This window comes from Oenanthe melanoleuca, chromosome 17, assembly GCF_029582105.1.
Source record: "Oenanthe melanoleuca isolate GR-GAL-2019-014 chromosome 17, OMel1.0, whole genome shotgun sequence".
Lineage (NCBI taxonomy): Eukaryota > Metazoa > Chordata > Aves > Passeriformes > Muscicapidae > Oenanthe > Oenanthe melanoleuca.
Genome location: NC_079350.1, coordinates 376257 through 394820, shown reverse-complemented (window position 1 = coordinate 394820; position 18564 = coordinate 376257). Strand labels below are relative to the sequence as shown.

Sequence of the window (18564 nt, the reverse complement as noted above, 5' to 3'; positions counted from 1 at the left end):
CTTAGGATCCCAGAGAATTTCAGGATTTTATAGTAAGCATCATGAATAACTCTTATTTCTTCAGTTCCTGTGTTCTTTTAACCTGGTGTACTAACTGTAATAGCCATGTGTGAATATTAATTGCACTGGGGCCAGTATATTTTTTTCCTAAGATGTAAAATAAAATCTAAATTTATAAATAAATAAACAAACAAACAAATAAATCAATTTCCTTACTTCACTGTACCTTTTCCTCATGGTGCATTCTAAAGTGAAGAAGTGCACGATGCAGCCTGGGTTAGTTAGTTTCAGACTGCAGTATGTGACGTTTGTGTGGCTGTTATTTCTGGGATGCCTGACCACAGAATTAAGTCTTTATCCCAAATGGAGGTGAATTCTTGGCTTTCCTGGATTTAAGGTTTTTTCCCTATTGTTGTCAAGGTGGCTAGGAATGCATTTAAATCACAAGAAGGTTTGTAGCTCTTATGAGAATATCTTTGATATTTCAGGAAAGATGACTGCTTTTTCAAAAGGAATTGCAAGGTCTTGGTGGCAGTAAGAATATATACTTAGCCAGAAAGGAAGAAAAACTATTTTGTAGTGTTAGTTTACAGTGTAAAGATCTCCAACTGAAGCAGGTCTCCAAAAGTCTGAAAGATTCCTGGAAACATAAACTAATGCTGGAGTATGGCTTTTGTCAAAGATGGGTAAATCTTAAGACACAAACAGCAATCTCATAGGTATAATACAGCACTTCAGAAAACTCAAATGAAAAAAGCAATGCTCTGTGCTACATTTTTTTCTTGTCTTTTTACTTTCTGAATTTGAAAGTTATTAGTCCTGTGTGTGTGAAAGAAACAGATGGGGTCAAATTTACAGTTTATTACAGATGAAGGAATAAATCAAGTTTCTTCTTCACAAAGGTAATAAATAACACTTAAAACAGTTTCAGATGTAAGAGGACTGTTTCTATTTGGATGTCATATCGAAAATACAAACCATACATGCTATCATATGACATTGAAAACAATGGTAATACATCAGCATTTAAGACCAATGGTAAAGAGTCTTTGATAACAAATGCAGCAACAGTCTTAACAATATGCCATTATTACATTACAAAGCAGTCTGCTACCATTCAAAGACAATTAAACAATTAAACTGACATTCCAGATTGATAACACTCTGCATAAAACCTTTACATAACTGTTTCCATTTATGTAAACATTATTTACATAATACCTAACAGAGCTATAAATAAATACGCAGATAATTATCTCCGTTTTCTCTTCAAGTCAGATGCTAGTACCACAATTTCCAGTAGCAAATAGGAGTCAGTCAGTTACAGGTCAGCAGCAAAGTGAAGCAGCTAAGCAGTATACAGGCTGGTGAAGTTGCTGTGCTCAATTAATAAGAGGAAAAATACTTTCTAATCTGCATGCAAGTACAGATGTTTGCTGCATAATCTCTTGAGCCTTCCACTATTGTTAATATCAGGTTCCCAGGAAATAATTTACTCCTTCAGAAAAACCAATTAAGCCTATCTGAGAAAACAGTGCTCTCACAGAATAAGCAAGCACTGTGCATATGAACCATGACATTGAATGGTTAACAATGAAAATAGTGTGATACTCATTTTCATAGACAAAGCAATAGAAATTGTTCTGAAAAACCTTATCACTTGCTGATGGGATTTTTCCTTCCGCTGCCTTTTGTGATCCCATTACTTTAAATTCCTTATACTCAGGATTTTTAATCCCTAAAAATTTACAGCAGAAATTACAAATGTATATACACCTATATATGTATATATATTGAAAACCAAATCCAAATGAAAAGGGTTATATATTTCAAATGCAGAATAAGCCAACAGCTCTGAAGAAGCCCTTGCATCTGCAAGCACGAGTTACAGATTGTCCTGGGTTGGTGTTTTGTCTGCTCCTCTCCCGCTCCCACACCTCGCTGTCTGCATGGAGCTGCCGCCGGTGCTCTTTCTCCCCCCCTGGGGGGGTGGTGCCCCGGGGCTGTGCTTGCTTGGCTTGCCCTGCTGCCCCGGCTGCTGCTGCTGCTTGCTGCGCTAGCTACCCCGGCCGCTGCTTCTGCCCCGCTGCTTTTGCCCTATTGCTTCTGCCCCGCTGCTGCTGCTGCTGCCCCGGCTCTGCCCTGGCTGCTGCTGCCTTCCCCTCCCCCTTTCTCTCCTTCAGCTCCAAGATCTGTACCGGCTCCGGACGGGACCTGAGCATCAGAGACTGCCTCCGGAGCCTGCCCAAGAAGCTTCTCGCCCTTCCCAGCAGCGACCGTCTCTCACTTCGGTGAAAACAGTTCTTTTGTCATCTGGGATTGTACTTTCCTGTTGCTGGGAAGTGTTTTTTTCTTGTGTTTGTTAATAAACAAGTTTTTTCCACTTTTCCCCCGAGTAAAATTCTCTCCGAGCCCAGTGGGGGGGAGGAATTGTGAGGGGGGTTTATTTTGGGGGGCTCCTTTGGAGGCTTTCCCCCAGTTTTGTCCTAAACTTGGACACAGATGCACACCTTTAGGAAAACATGTTTGAGCTAGCAACAGCAGAAAATATATGTCAGGAGTAGCAACCTTAACCATATGTAACTAGTTAGGAAATAATGTTATAAATTCCCTGCCCTCTTAAGTACTGTTTAAATATTTATTCAGTTGGCTGTCACAGTACTAAAAAAATTCAATTTGAATCTATTAGTTACACATACTTGCCCATTTACAAAAATAATCACATGAAGGCAGAGAACAAACCCGCTGTTCATTCCAGGTGCATACTTGCATGCATTTTATGCACTGAAAAACAGCAAACAACAAACTAAAAACAAACACCCCCCTGCCCCCAAAAAAACCTAAAAAACAAACCAACAAAACCCAGCCAATCAACCCCCCCTCCAAAACCTGAAAAAATAATCCCAACTAACAACCCCCCCGACACACACCCAGCTTCAAGAAACCACACAACCAAAACTAACAAAAATCCCTGCCACACCCCCAAACAGTAAAGGACTGTAATTAGAACAGGGCTTACTTCTCTGCAAACCACGAAACAGAATGTATGCGTGCATTCACTGAATCTAGAGAGCAGTTCTCTGGCCACCATGAATAGCCATAACCCTTTCTATTTGCATGTGGGTCTTTGTTTCTTTTTAGAAGGAAGTGTTTTGTTACTTTCAATCACATATAAAATATTTATGTGTAATGCATTGCCACTAGAATAAGGAACTGGACCAAAAAGTCTCTTAGTCTCTACTGGTTTCTAAAGGCCAAACTGGGCTTTAGGGACTCTGGGAAGGGCTCATCAAAGCCTCAGCCTTAAGGGCTCCATATTGTGTGTAAGTCTGAAAGAATTAACTTAGCTGATGTGTCTGGAGGTTCTTGAGTCCTAGTCACACTTCAGAGTTGTGATGGTTTATATGCAGGCTGTAATTCAAAAGCAGGACAAAGACGACAAGTAGCTCAAAATGCTGCATATCCATTTTGAACAGATTTTTGAATGGTGGTGCATGGGTGTGTGTACTGGACTAGATGGTAACACAGTGGTCCCTTCTACCCTCAACTGTTTTGTGCTTCCATGCATCATTACCCATGCTGTTGAGAACACACAAGTATATTCTAAATTAACTACCCGTACAATCTAATGCTTGCACCAATGTAAATGACATTCCTATAATTTAGTCAGACTGAGGCACAGGGATGAAGTGGTGACCATTGCCATTTAGCCAGAAGGAGTTAAGAGCCCTGCTGCTGACAACAAATCCAGCACATTGGGATAGAAAGTATTTCTTGCAGAAACTTAGACAAGAGTCCAGAATGGGCCTTCAGTTAAATTTAGCTCGATAGCAAGTGTTCAATCTCGTAACAATTCTTCCTTCATGAAAACATTCCTTCCATCCATCTGTAGCAATATTTTTCCATTTTCCTATTAGAACAACATCCATCTTTTACATAGTTGTAGATTCAAAGGTTATGTTTTCTCCTAACCATGAGACAGTCAGCCAGCATCAAGAGTGCAGCCTACAGGCAGCTTTAACACTCGCTGTGAAAGGAGGAAGGATTATGCTTACAGTGGACATGGCTGCAATTTGTGCCTAAGTCTACTTTTTAAGTTTTAGAGAGTATATGCATGCATACGCTGGAAAAACGGAGGGCAAACAACACGGCTCCAAGGCAGGAGTGAATGACACTACAGGCACCTCAGCAGCCTTCCATCAAGCCTTGTTACCTTACACCAGACCAGGCTTAAGAAGGAGAGGTTCCACAGATGTGTGAGAACTCTGCCCTTTATAAATGATGCACAAAAGCTTACATATCGATACCACCAACTGCCTCTAGATTTTAATTAGCAGTCTGAATGGTAAGCATGATCTTTTGTACAACAGAAGTTTCTCCTGTTACACCAGCAATTTCACATGATTGTGTTGGTATTTGGTCTTTTGATACAATAAATGTGATAAAGATTCTTGTGGCTTGTGTCAAATAAACTGGATATTATTTCCATGTTCTCTGCCTTCTACCTATGTTCTGGGCTACTCGTATACAGTAAATAGGTAGTAAACTACATAGACATGACTCGGCTACCATCTCTAGGTGTCATATAACAAAAACTAAAAGTTGTATCACTCTCTACTTCTTTTGCCACATTAGATATTATCCATCTGTGACACTCTGATTAAGTACAGAAAACTCAAGAAGTTGAAGCCTTGTTAAGGCACTTATTGGATACATTAAGAATTAAGATATTAATTTTTTTCCAGGATTCAGCTCCTTCCTGTCCTATATGAGTAATGGTCAGTTAAGGTCTGGTAGTTCCTAGTGTGACTTGCATAACAGCTTGTATCTGACCCATTAAGTCAAGCTATAGCACAAAAGTGGGTGGGAAGTGGGCGGGGATGCAGTTGCTGGGCTTCCCTCTTCAAAGGATCCCAACATCTTTTTCCAGTCATATACCACAGAGCCAGTATGATCTGTTTTTGTCTAGCTCCAGTAATCCACTATCTGTACTCCTTATAGTTCCTTTGCTAGATGTCATCAATGCTGTAATTACAGGTAGACCTTCAAAGGTTCTCTCTCTTTCTCTCTCTCTCACACACACACACACACACACACACACACACACACAAATTCCCCATTCCTCCAGCACTTTCTTAATTCATGGTAATACTTTACAGCCACTGCTGCACTTCTGGTTCAAGAAAATAAGTCTTGCTTTATAGCCCTTTGTTCTATAATGCTGTTCAGGTTATAATGCAAATGCTGTATCTAGACACATTCTGACTACCATCATAGCCAGTATTCAAGCTTTCTGTCAAGCTTTTCTCATTTTTCTTGTTCTCCCTAGTGCTTCATCTCTGAGGCTAGTCCTTCAGGATATCTAAATATGTGTTTGTGCAGGTTCTTCAAAACAAGTTTTAAAATGCCCATATATTGCTTCAACTGCTATCAAACAATGGTTAATCATTTTAAATCATGCTGTAATACCACAGGTGAACATCTGCAGTATATTTAAAATCTGATATTCTAACAGGGTAAAGCAAAGGTTCCAGTTAAAATTTTAACAAAACCCCAGTTAAACACACTGGTACAGTCTTCAAAAATAGCCACAATTCAGAAATCAAATACAACATTGAGAAAGCTGTTATGGAAAAACCTGGTTCTTCTCCTTTCTAAAAATACATAAGTGCTAGCAGTGATCCCAAAAGCAGATTTGGAAGTGTTTACAACTTCCAGGAAAATATGTACCATGCGGTGATTTCAGATTGATTTTTTTTTAACCTTAACTGTCCAAATAAATAAGGATAGGGTAAAGCAACACAATCTCTGGAGACAACATTCTCAAAAAATAATTACAAGTCTTTGCAAAGACTGATCTGGTACTTCCTTTTAGATGCTTATTAAGGTTCACCCCATACATCTGAGTGCAAAATAATAGCTTTCTGCTCTGAGACTAATTACTGTTGAAAATATTACTTTTTCTATTGATTAGCCACTCCAGTTGAGAATAAGAAACTACGCTTCCAGATAAGACCTTGAATATTTTCCTAAGTGAAGCAATTCAGCCATTATATGGAATAAACTGAGGGGGGAAAAATCACTTTGCAAAGCCAGTTTTGCATTCAGACAGCTGGCAGCAAAAGGCACACATCTTCAGATGATCATACTTGAACAAAAAGGAAATCCTGACATACGAGTAATATTAGGAAATGAAATCAAAGATACAGAAGTATTTCTACATATAGAACAAGAAACCCTTGCTAATAAAGCTAAAAACATCATATATAGAAAGGCTTTCATAAAAAAAAAGCAAAACCAAACAAAATCATTGCAAAGGTTGTTGTAGAAGAAAAGGTTAAAAAAAAATCAAATTTTAAATACAAACCCCTGTCTTTTAACACAGTAAGAGACAAGATGATTATTTAACCATAGAATATTGGCTTATTAGGAATGAAATTTTGGTCTGCATCCAGTTAAACAAATACAACTATATTAAATAATGAGTTACACTGTTGGTGTAAGGGCAGACAACAGCTATGATGTCTGCATAAGAATCTTTTTGTAGTTAAAGACAAGTGGGGTTGGCTCTTCTGCCTGTAATGAAAAATCTGCAGATGCACTGCAATAAGAGTTTTCCAGTAGATGGACTAGGGTTTTTGTTTTGCCATTTTTTGTTTGTTTGTGGGTTTTCTTGGTTTTTTTAATTTCCGATTTTTGAGAAATATTCTGAAAGTTTGTATTTCCTACAGAAAGCTTCTCTCCTCAGGGATTATTTATGCCAAAAGAGTTTTCAAGTTTCTCTAAACAATGAGCAAAGGAAGCACTATTTTCATATCTCATTTGATTCTTCAGTAAACATACTACAGATGCATCAATTTAGTGTGACTGCACTGTTTGAAATGACCTAATCTGCAAACCTTTTGTTGTTGTTGTTTTGTTCAAGACTGAAAAACCAAAAGCAGTGATCTATGTTATAAAATTCCTCTTCCAACATGACATACACTGTTGTAAAACAACTCATGACAATAATAACAGCAATTAACTCTGCTGCACCTCATTTAGGTAAATCAAATTATAAGAAGCTTAGATCAAGTAATACTTTTTGTTTACTTCAGTTTCAGCCTAAATCTCTCATTTATTACCTACTGTTAAAATGCCATGAAAAGTAATGCTTCATTAACTGAGAAAACATACCTATGTCAAAGATATAACATCACCAAATCAGGCTGTGCTAACCAGAACATGGGTCCCATAAGGATTTGTCACCAGTACTTCCGCCACATTTTACCACCAGAAACAGTGTTTGTGACATTGCTATAGAGCTTACAGAGTCGTAAGAAAATGTGAAGTAAGGAAGAAAGGTTTTAAAAGTGTCTTCATTTTAAGTCAATGATGTCTTCATCATATAAAGAAATCAGCTGAAATGGAGAGCTAGATGGTGAGCTCTCCTCCCTGTTTGCTACAGTGTCAGGGTCTGAACTAGTGGAAAGATGACATCTTTCAGAATAACCTTCAAATGAGCTTGAGATTATCCTGCAAAGAGGAAGACAAAGGTTACTAAAAAACATACACAGGTCAGGGCAGGAAGGAACAATGGCTACTAAAGACAGATACAGACCATTACAACTGAGTTTCCTCCTGTTTTACTCTTCTAAAAATAATCCAAAGGCAGTATTAATGAAGCTCCTCACCCAAATAATTTCCAAATAGGGAAACATATCAAACATAGTTTTACACTGCAAGAGATTTTTTGTTTTGTTACTCTCTTGTATCTTGTGCCAGTATTCTATATTCTGCCAGTACTCTACGCAAATGTAGGTTATGGAAACATTGAAAACAAGATAATGGCACTGGGGTCCGTGCCAGACAAATGCTGTGGTATTTTTCCACAAAATTTATTCTGAAAATAGCAACACAAGAGCATACAAAGAAAACAAGAGTCTGCATAGTGCAGCTGCAGTAGTCCACATCTTTATAACAGGTTCAGCTGCAGCAGGTTCCACAAAATGCCATTTAGTCTTGCCTTGCTCATTAACATGTCTTTAGCAAAAAGTGTAATTGTTTCAGTACTTACATATGCAGATACTCTAACAAACACGTTAGCACAAAACACATATGGATATATAAAGATCTCAGTCAGCCTCATGCCAACTGAGATAAGCACAAGCACTAAACTTTGAAAACATTTACAGTCTAACTTAGGCTCTTTTCTAAAGTATATTTACCTGTCACTACTCGATGATCTTACAGCTCCCTGCTTGGGGTCTGACTGTCTTCGAGGAACCTTTTTTAGCTTCTGTGCACATTCTGTCTTGGGTATAGGCTCATCCAAGAGGCCTCAATAAAGGAATAAAAGACTTAATAATTTCAACAGAAAACAAAGCATTCATGAAAATGTTAACCACCTGTTGCTGGTTTCCATTATTAATTATTTCTACCTGACTTACAATATGGCCATCTTATACATGATCAGACAATAGCTATGCTATTAACAAATAATGCTGCCTCACTGTTTCCTTTTTTTATTTTAATAATTTACGAATATTAGCTGCATGTTACAAACGTACCTGTGATGGTGCAAAGATTAGAAAGTATATGTTTGCCAATTGATATGCAACACAATTGACATGTATGCAATTGATATGTAAAGGAATGAGGAGAGTTTACCCAGCAATTCTTTACGTGTTCTGCTTGCAATCTCTTTAATTTCCATACGAGATAAAGACAGTGAGTGCGTAGCTGGAAGAGAGGTAAAGCCACTCAACGTCGTAGGAGTGATGACCCTGGGAGCCAAAGGCGACTTCAGAGCTCGTTCAATGCTTCGCCCAACCAGATTGCTGAGAGGTATTTTGTACAGGTTTTTACATGGAACTTCACCTGAAACACAGAAAGAAAAAAGAAGATTACACTTGCACAACAAATTCAGTTCTTAATAATTCCAAATGAAAAGTTATAAAAACAAGCTATACTTGTTGAGCTGGGCACTTTTTAATTGAAATGACAAAGATCTTCCTTGCTCTAGAGATCTTTCAATACAAATAAGCTAGGAGAAGGAAGAAATACAAGCAATTTGACTTCGAGAGAAAAAGAAGACTGACTCTTGGCAACATAATGAATCAGGAGCAGAACCTGGAAGTAAATTTATCTCCCTTGCGGCTGGTACTCTGACTATTACACTGCACTCTGTGCAATATTCCCTATGTGTTTTAATACATTGCAAACATATTGGAGCCTGGATTCCAAGTGGTTTAAATTATGATTCCTCCTCTTAGGTAACACAAAATAACACACTTTCCTAACTCCTAGAAGAAAAACAAACCAAAATGCCAAACTTACCAAATAGCCCCCAACTTATCAAATAGTACTGCCTTTAAGAAATTTGTGATTACCTTCTCCTTTTCCCTTCTGCTAACAGTAAACCAGCAGATTTAAGGAAGAAAGGTGTACACACATCTTGAATTATCTAGTTCATTTTCCCTTGTTTCTCCTTTATTGTTACACTATAGATTGATTGTTCACAGATCATATTACACTAAATTGTCTGTGCAAAGTTTTTCAAGGCTTCTTACTTTTCTTTTGCAAAAGAACTTCAGCCATTCAGTGGTTGTTCAGCTTTTCTTAAATGAACAGAATAGCATATGTGAAATATCAAGCTTTCTCACAATTTATGCCCCTTTTTGCATTATTACTTGTGGTCATCACATAGCCAAAGATTCAACACGCTGCTGAGGCTTAATTCCTCCCTTCCTACAGAAATTATATTTTCAGAACAGTGCTACCTTATATTAAGAAAAGATACTACATTGCAAAAGCTCAGCTAAGTGCTTTATATGCATGGAAAATAAAAAATCTCTTACCTTCCACACTTTCAGATAGGAACTCACATTTTTTTTACCATATTTACTGAAGATCGGCCACACTGAGATGTGATAGCTGTTAGAATAATCAGAGATCACATTACCTTCTAGAGAAGGAAGAGGAAATTCTGGCTTTTCGTAAGCTCTCAGTGTTTGAGGAGAACTCTGTGAACTCATTTCCTTAGAGGTGCTGTCAGATGATTCACTTACTGCAGCAGTTGCTTTAAAATAAATATCCGACTGAAATGATACAAAACCCAGCATTAGTACAGTCAGACTTTCTTAATCTATCTTCTGATTCTCTTTGTCCTTGATATCAACTACAAGCACACAGATGAACAATTAGCGCATATTTTGGTTTTGTTTGTTACATTTTTAGTGGCAGCAACTTTTTATGTTAGTTAGATCCCAACATATCACAGAAACTTCAAACATGATTTTTCTGTCTTACCCTTGATGCTACAAGTTGAAGCTCAGGCACAACTGCTGTGTGGACTAAGTTCCCATTCACCACTAAGCGGATCTCAATGGAATCAGTAGTGAAGGCAAGAACATAAGGGAAAGCACAGACTGCAATGAAATAGAAGTTATTTGTCATGGAAAAATGGTTAAATCAGAAGTTTCTTGGATGCTGCACGAAAACAGTTCTTGACCTCTTCTGGCATGTTCCTTTCCTATGAAAAGTGTTGTCTAACATACAGATGTACACTGAGCTACACTGAGCCTGAAGAAAATTTCACTCTCCATGCCCAACAGAATGTAGAGTGAATGGAAAATGAGAAACACAAAAAAGAAAGGGGAAAAAATTTGGTAAAGGATGAACTTGCTACCAAGGCTCCACTTTTCAAAATTATCATATTCAGATTAAGTCAAGTGGCAACATGAATGTAACACGCTTATTCCAGAATACTGTAATTCCACCAAGAGCAGGCAAAAATGGTAATGAAAAAAACATTTACTAAAAGGAGGTATCTTCTTACCAACAGCATAAGGAACTTGATTCCAGCTGAAGTGGAAGTCATAAGCTGACGGCTGGACCAGTGGAGAACCCCCACTGAAAGGATGTATCTTTCTGTATTGACAAATATCTGTAGCAAAATAGAAAAAAGAAGCATCCATCACTTTACACTGTAAGTGACCAGGGAGATTTTGCAGCCAAACAGCAAAGCAAAATTTGCTTTCTCTGTCAACACATTGGAAAGACCAAAATAAAAGACCTACATTTAAATAAGGTATCACATTTCACAGAGTAAGTATTACAGTTTCAACAGTTATCAGGTCCCTAACTTGTCTATAGATAGAGGAACAGGCAAGAAAAATCCAGAAAGCAGTGTCTGCAGAATTGTACAGTTCTGTCCTTCCAGTAGCCATATGTAATTTACATTCTCTGAAGACTGTTATGCATATGGGTTATTACAGACACCAAAATTTCATTAATCATATAACCTGCACATCTATAAAACAGCTAGTATGACTAAAACACTTGAATTTCTAGTTTCTCCAATATGCATTTATGTTCCAAAGAATGTATTTTGACAAACTTTCCGTGAAACAAACTTTCCGTGACACAAACTTTCCAAGAAACACTAAAATTTCTTTTCAGATACAGACGTAGACTCCATTTAAAGAAGATCTACATATGCAGATTGAGCTATTACCATTTTGGGCCTTCCCTAAACACTTACAGTTATAGCACAACAATAGACCAGCTTCACCATCTTCATATACATCAATAGCAGCAACAAAATTAACCTGCAATGATAATGGAAAAGATTACCAACAGGCAGAGGATACTGTGGTTATTACAACTGGGTTGTAAGTAACAAGCAATACACTCAGCTGGGGAAGTGCACAACACAGGTAAAAGGAAAAAAAAAGAGAGAAAAATAAATAAATAAATAAATAAAAAATTATAAATAGCCTCTTTTTTGATATAATTTTCAGGATGTTCTCAAGATGAAAGTTAGCTTCTCTTGTATTTGGTTCTGTACAGTACTGAACATTCATAACCATGCCACAGTGCAAAGCAATAAAAGCATATAACTTATTTAGCCGTAGTACATGCAGATAGGCAAATCTGAATATGATTTGGTGGTCAACCAATAATTGAAGTTATTGTGATGCAATCTTTTAAACAATAAAAGACTGACACCACAAAAATGAAACAATAAGCTAACTACTGGCTAAGAAAGAAGAAAAATGAATTTTTGACAACATTCCAGAGCCTGAAACACAGGCTTTTCCCCAATGTCATATCTTAAACCTAGCTCTCTTGGGAGTTTGTCATCATTTATCCCAAAAGGAATAAATATCTCAGAGTGCCATAAAGCAGTGGTTATAGAAGTAAAAAGTAGCACACACAAGCATCTCCAAAAAGTACACTCCTAGGAGGTCAGCACAGAATGCACTGAGTCTGCAACAAATTATGTTCAGTGGGGGTCTGCAAAAAAAGTTTAAATGATGAAAACTCACCCTGTTTGTTTCAACATGATGCAATCTGTAGGATTCCCCTGTGCTCTCATTGACTAAATCAAACTGATGCCGATATGCCACACAGATCATGTTGTCACTGTCTCCAGTAGGGCCATCCACCAGCGTCATAACCACTGGAGGGTCAGAAAGGCAGATTTCCTATAACAGAAATAACAGAATTACTCTCTTTCTCAAGTTCCTACTGTGGGTGCTGCAGGTACTCCATGATTTCAAAGGCATGTTTTGTAAGCACAGAAGCATAACAAAGAACAAGCAGAAACAATTCTTTAAAAATCTGAAAGTTTTATTTAGCATGTATACAACTGAACTCCACCGTATGACTTCTCACTTTTATTTGTCTGTAGGTTCAGGAAGATGATGATGTATACTTTGCTTTCCCCACACCCCCCACACCAGCTGAGTGCTGTTCAGAGTGTTAAGAACATTAGTAACTAGATTACACATACCCGGATGTACTGGAACTCCTCTACTGGAGATTCAGGAGATGACAGCAGAGAGGTGCTGGTTAAAATGCTGAGTGAGTTATATTTCTTTGTGACGAGAAGCAGTTTGTTCCGAATAGCCACAACAATCCTCAGTTCGCTTCCATGGTGAGTATTAATGGCATACAAATGGCAGCCTGAGGAAATAATGTTCTAGACTCTAAGTGGTTGGGGTAGGGTTTTTTTTCTGTATTTGTATGATGATTAGTACAACAGGGCTCTGATGGATGACTTGGCAACACAGAATTAAAAACTTCTCAACCAGATTACATCGACTTCCAGGAAAAGACAAAAGCCCATGACTCTTCTGGAATCTTTTACCCTTAATCCTAAATATATGGATTGTCACTATTATGCAAGTTCCAGCTTTTCAAAGCAGCTTGCTTCCGAAGACCAGGAAACATTTATTTTTACAAAAATAATGGGCAACACCCAGACTAATCTAAGCACTACTATTTAAAGGGGGATTTGCCAATGTTTCACCAGCTTAAAGTGTGCTTTATTTCAGTCTAACATCCCCACAAAATTCTTCTCCCAACCCTGAAATCCTATTTTTCTCTAAAGCTTTTCATCCGCAGCAATTGCCAAATAACATGGGTTTTTTTAACAACATTCAAAAATGTCATGCTGGACTATACTAGAATAGTTTTCAAATATAAGCTTAACAAAGTGTGAATTGACTGTCCAGAGAAAAAACTAAAGGTGAACACCTACACCTGCCTAAAGAGAGCTAATAAGCCCCTGAAAACTACCAGCATCAAACACAGTGGATGTTTTTAGCACAGCATAACAATATCACCTTTTGTTCTCTCCAGTTTATTTTCTCTGCAGTCATATTTGCTTCTTATCATTTTTTTAGTCTCTATAGCTTTTTGGATAGCACTGAGTCTGAAGACAAGGATACGAGAGTCTTTCCCTGACGTATGGAGAGAACCAGGAAAAAAGAAGTTAAAAAAAGAACATGGTATCTTGAAATTAATACTTCTGACAAGAAGTAGCACCTAACGAACAGAGCAAAAGTAAACAAAGCATAATACCTCTCAGGGGATAGAAGACTCATGAACTCTCTTGGATTTACAATTCCAGTAACCAAACCCTTCAGTACAGTAGCTGAGAATCCCACTAAGTGGTGCTGCACCAAAGAATGATCTGAGAGCTTCCAAAAAGTGAAATGCACAATATTTTGCAAATATATAACATCTTGAAAAATAACAAAAATATAATCTATGGGGCAAGAGTAAAAGGGTTAACTTTAAGAGCTGGAACCATCCAGGTGAGCAACTGATAACTGGATCCTTCACAGTTTGAACCCTTCAGGATACACAAGGGTCTTCTCTAGAAATTTCACAAACTAAGTTTTGATATAGCTACACTTCCCAGATCTTCAGAAACGTCACCCATTCTCCAGGTGTCTTGAGAGAACTGCAGATGGCTCTCACATAGTCTGAGCTAGTTCTGTAAGATCTCAGGGTGAATTTCATCAGATGCAACCGAATTGGGCAACTCCCAGTGATACAGAAGGAAAAATGTTTTATCCAAAGCTTGGGTAAACAGAACTTCAGCAAATACCGAGAAAACAGACATAAAAGGGTAAAAACAAATAAGCAAACCATAACTGTAATTCTTTCCTGAGTTATAGATAAGATCCTTATCTTGCTTTGTGTATGGTTCCCTTTACGAAACTCAATCACAGACTACCGGGTAAAAACTACCTCACTAAACAAGCGCACATTTTATGCACATTTAATCCTTCCAGATGAGAGAGACACAATTGTCATCAGACATACATACTCAGTGATACCCGGAGTCACGCAAGAATCCGAGAACAGGGACCTCTCCTACCTTTGTCCGTTCGGGCAATCAAAATATCTAGAGCTTCCAACACATTCATCTGCTTTATTTGGAGAGTTTTATCAAATACTGGTACTGATGGTCGACCATCTAAAAAAGAAAACACATATATATTCAAAATCCTACTAAAACTTGCTAGATGCTGATTTTGAACCATTTCTTTCTTCTAATTAAATTCTTGTTTTTTCCTTACAAAAATGAAGAGAAAAAACCAAAAAGAACCGTACAAAGCTCCTACATGTGCCATAGCATCATAGTCAATACTTCCTCATGGGAGAGTTTTATTATTGTCATGAATCAGATTAAGTGACTTGAATCTAAAAGTGACATTCCTTTGGCAAGTTTCAGAATTATGACCAAGAACTAACTTCATTCCCTCAGTCCCACTGGCCTTACTTAGCACACAGAAAATAATAAGGGATCAGGGTAGCAATATCATTGCTAAGGGAAGTAGGGTTTCATTGTCACATAAGCCCTTGGCATCCTGGTCACTATTACCAAGGGCTAAGAAAACCAGACAAGCCATTTAGACACTTATTGAACCTGGATGCGACCTCCTACGACTTTTCAGATGGTCAAGAAAACAACATCTGAAATAAGAAAACATTCAGAAATCTGCATTAACGCTAGCTCCCCAATATGCCTTGACTCTACTGCAGAATGAATTTTTGCAACTAGATTACATATATGTAATAAATTTACTTGGATTAGCAACTATCCCCCTACATAAAGATTTAGTAACACCTGAATAGAGTTTATGAACACACATTTTCAAGAAAAGGGTCAGATATGTAAAAATTGACACAAAAACACTAGATCATTTACTAACCATCTATTAACAAGATGCCAGCATCTGTAGAAACCAGCAAGGACTGGCCCCAAGAATCTGCACAGACAACCTCATGAGGAAAATTACTGCAGAAAGACTGAGATTCCCAAGGCTATGAAGTAACATAAGGGATACATATTAAGTACACTAAAAAATACAGATCATACAGACACAGAATGTGATGGACAATGGCAATAACATATAAATGCTTTTGGCAGGATACATTTCCAAACAGTATATTGTTGGAATTTGAAATATCAAAATTGAATTAATTTTCTTGCAGAGGACTTCTGTATCAGTTCTGGTTTGGAGACTAGTAAATGTGAGACACATCCCTGAAATGCTAGAATTAAAACACAAGCAGCTGAAACTCAGTGCAACTCTCACACAATTTTTTCATTTAAAAACCCAAACCTATATACTTAGAACAAATGTACCACTATGCATGTGCAGTATGCTTGCATTTTACAGTTCAGTTTGTGATGTTTAGTGACTAGCACACAGTACAGTTAAAACTGCCTTTCTGCCAAATTGCTCTTCCATCCTATGTTCTCTGTACTTACCTCCCAGAACCTGCCCCTCCTCTCCCAATTTATAGATTACTTGGAATCTCTGAAATTCTAGAAGCATTTCTTAAGTTTCTGTATATGAAACACATGCAGAAGAGTGCAGCTGTCATATTTCACTCCCTAATGACTTCAAACAAAAGCCAGTATTACAGGAAATGAAAACACAACAGAATTTTGTTTTAAATGTGCTGAAAAAATAAAAGATAATTGTATATGGAAGATGTCACTTTAATTGAATTTTCTCAGGTATAAAAATGTCCATGCTTGCTTTAACTTAAGAAGTGCTTCTGCCCCCAGGCTCATCCTTTATTAACCTAATAGTGACTGCAGAATCACTTTGACACTATACCTTCCATCTGTTCTGCTGCAGCATCTAATTACAGAAGTAAATAAATAGATACCACAACAGATAATGTTTAATGTTTCATAACTTCTCAGACAGTTTCACTCACCTCCTTTTTACAATAGCCTGCAGTTGCCAAGTTAGCTGTGGTATCCCCTTTCACAGTGGTTTTCAATTTCAATGCCTAATACAAACAGATGTTTTATTTAAACTGAGTTTTTGTTATCAATACCCATACTAATGACAATATAGAAAGGACAATTTAGAACTAAAAAGTAATTTCAGTTTGGAATTCCTATGTCATTGTAAGTAATGAAAAAAGAAGCAGAATTCTGCATCTTCAACAAGGTAGGCATAAACCACTAGATGGTTACTAGGTATCTTCTCAGCCAAAATGTGTTGTCTGTTCCTTGTTTAGATTTTTTTGTTTGCTTGCTTTCTCGACGGCAACTGAGAAGAGACAAACATAGTAACAGAGAAAAACTGCCACCTCATACTACCGAATCTAACCATCTACACAGTTTACTTTATAATCTAGCCAGATACAGGATTCTCTTGTCAATTATAAAAACTGACCTTTTATTTGCAAAACTTCCTAACAAACATCAAGGCAAATTATAGATACGTCTGTCTATATATACTGCCAGGCATCCCAAGGACAGATGGTCACCAGATCACAAATACTTCAGTCAGAAAGTAATGAGAAGCAATGTTATTTTAAAAGGGCGAAAAACTCCAGAGAAATATATACAAAGTTTCATTGACTTGCACAGTAAGTCTGTGTAGCCTACATTCCTTCATTGCTAACTTTCACAGTACTCTCAGAACATCACGATACACGGAATTGTCACAGCATTCTTTAATGCAAAGTTTAGAACTGACCTACACCAATTTTACTGCCCTATAGTTTGCCTAGCACCAAGCATGGCTCTCTGTGAAGCGGCAGCAAACACCTGCATGCATCACTTGCACATTTGCATTAAGCATGGCTGTGAAAGCGCTTACAGAGATGCACAAAATACTTCATTGTATGAACATTTTAATTCCATCTCACCAGTCAGAAGAGATCACCCTGACAATAAACAAATAAATGATTTAAATATATTGCTGAATCAGTCATCAGTGAATTTTGTCCACCGTCTAAAAAGTCAACTGGCTATAACTAAAGGGGAAATACCTTCCTAGTTTGGCAAGAATGTCTGAGTTACTTGGACGGTATCTTGAAATATGGTCAAGCGTACAGTTTGTAACATAGAGGAGAGATCTTTTAGGGAAGGGAAATAGTTAAATGTTATAAGAACCTCCAAGAAAAACACTAATAGGTATCTAGGAATTTATAGCCCACATAATAGGTTTCCCTTTCATGAAGACCATATTGAGGATGGAAGTCTTGTTCAACCAGTGAGTCCCAGCTGGGTTTGTTACATGAGCATCTTATCAGCATTTAACCTGGGGGAGGTGGAAGGGGTGTAAGCCTAGAGGTTTCCATACTTTCAATAACCATGCTTTTCCTGTTTTTCTTTATTTCTGTAAAGTAAACATCGGAATAAATCATCGGTTACTTCTGTGTATTACATGTCCAGCTTTCTTTTTTTTCTAGTGCCTGCCTAAAAGTGACTAGAAAGTGTCCTGACTGGGGAAAGGACAGGAAAATCAAAGAGGAGATTTTTCAGCTCTGCCAGTGCAAGCTTCAATAGCCCTGAGATTTTTTTGAACCAGCTCTTAAGTGCCTAGCTCCATTCTCTAACTTTAACCACATCTAAAACTTCTCAGACTCTTCTAATCTTTAACTTTTTACTAAAATTTTAAAAAAAGGGAGAGAAGAGAATTGGGTTTTGTTCGTAGTTGGGGGGGGAGGTTTTTTTTGTTTGATAGGGTTTGGTCAGTTGAGTTCGGTTTTGTTTTGTGGAGGGGTTTTTTTGGTTGGTTGGGTTTTGGCTTTTTGGTTGGTTGGGTTTTCTTGTTTGGTTTTTTGTTTTGACTTTGGTTTTGCTTTGTTAACTCCTGCTGAGTTAAAAGAAATGTTCGTAAGATAAAGCCGCAGATCCATGAGACCAGTCTGGATCAAGAAGAAACAAGTAAGAAAGGACAGAGGAACTGGTAAGCAGAGGCACCGTTGACTTTTTTTTGCTGCAATGAACTGTCAGATCAAAGCACA

General features: G+C 37.6%; 1 protein-coding gene across 3 annotated transcripts in view; it reads right to left on the bottom strand.

Moving 5' to 3' along the window:
* Positions 1 to 770: 770 nt before the first annotated feature.
* The window catches only part of GARNL3 (GTPase activating Rap/RanGAP domain like 3), a 32911-nt gene continuing 15117 nt past the window's right edge, over positions 771 to 18564 (bottom strand). For 2 of the 3 annotated variants that reach the window (XM_056504980.1, XM_056504982.1), the window contains 14 exons: positions 16516 to 16590; positions 15495 to 15606; positions 14657 to 14755; positions 13614 to 13730; positions 12779 to 12951; positions 12312 to 12470; positions 11525 to 11591; positions 10820 to 10927; positions 10291 to 10409; positions 9944 to 10079; positions 8650 to 8859; positions 8208 to 8319; positions 2509 to 7515; positions 771 to 1897 (listed from right to left, as the gene is read on the bottom strand). In XM_056504980.1, the coding sequence (XP_056360955.1) occupies positions 7359 to 7515; positions 8208 to 8319; positions 8650 to 8859; positions 9944 to 10079; positions 10291 to 10409; positions 10820 to 10927; positions 11525 to 11591; positions 12312 to 12470; positions 12779 to 12951; positions 13614 to 13730; positions 14657 to 14755; positions 15495 to 15606; positions 16516 to 16590 (1644 nt within the window). In that variant the 3' untranslated portion in view covers positions 771 to 1897; positions 2509 to 7358. The remainder of the gene's footprint in view (positions 1898 to 2508; positions 7516 to 8207; positions 8320 to 8649; positions 8860 to 9943; positions 10080 to 10290; positions 10410 to 10819; positions 10928 to 11524; positions 11592 to 12311; positions 12471 to 12778; positions 12952 to 13613; positions 13731 to 14656; positions 14756 to 15494; positions 15607 to 16515; positions 16591 to 18564) is intronic. The other variant, XM_056504981.1, reaches the window with a different exon arrangement.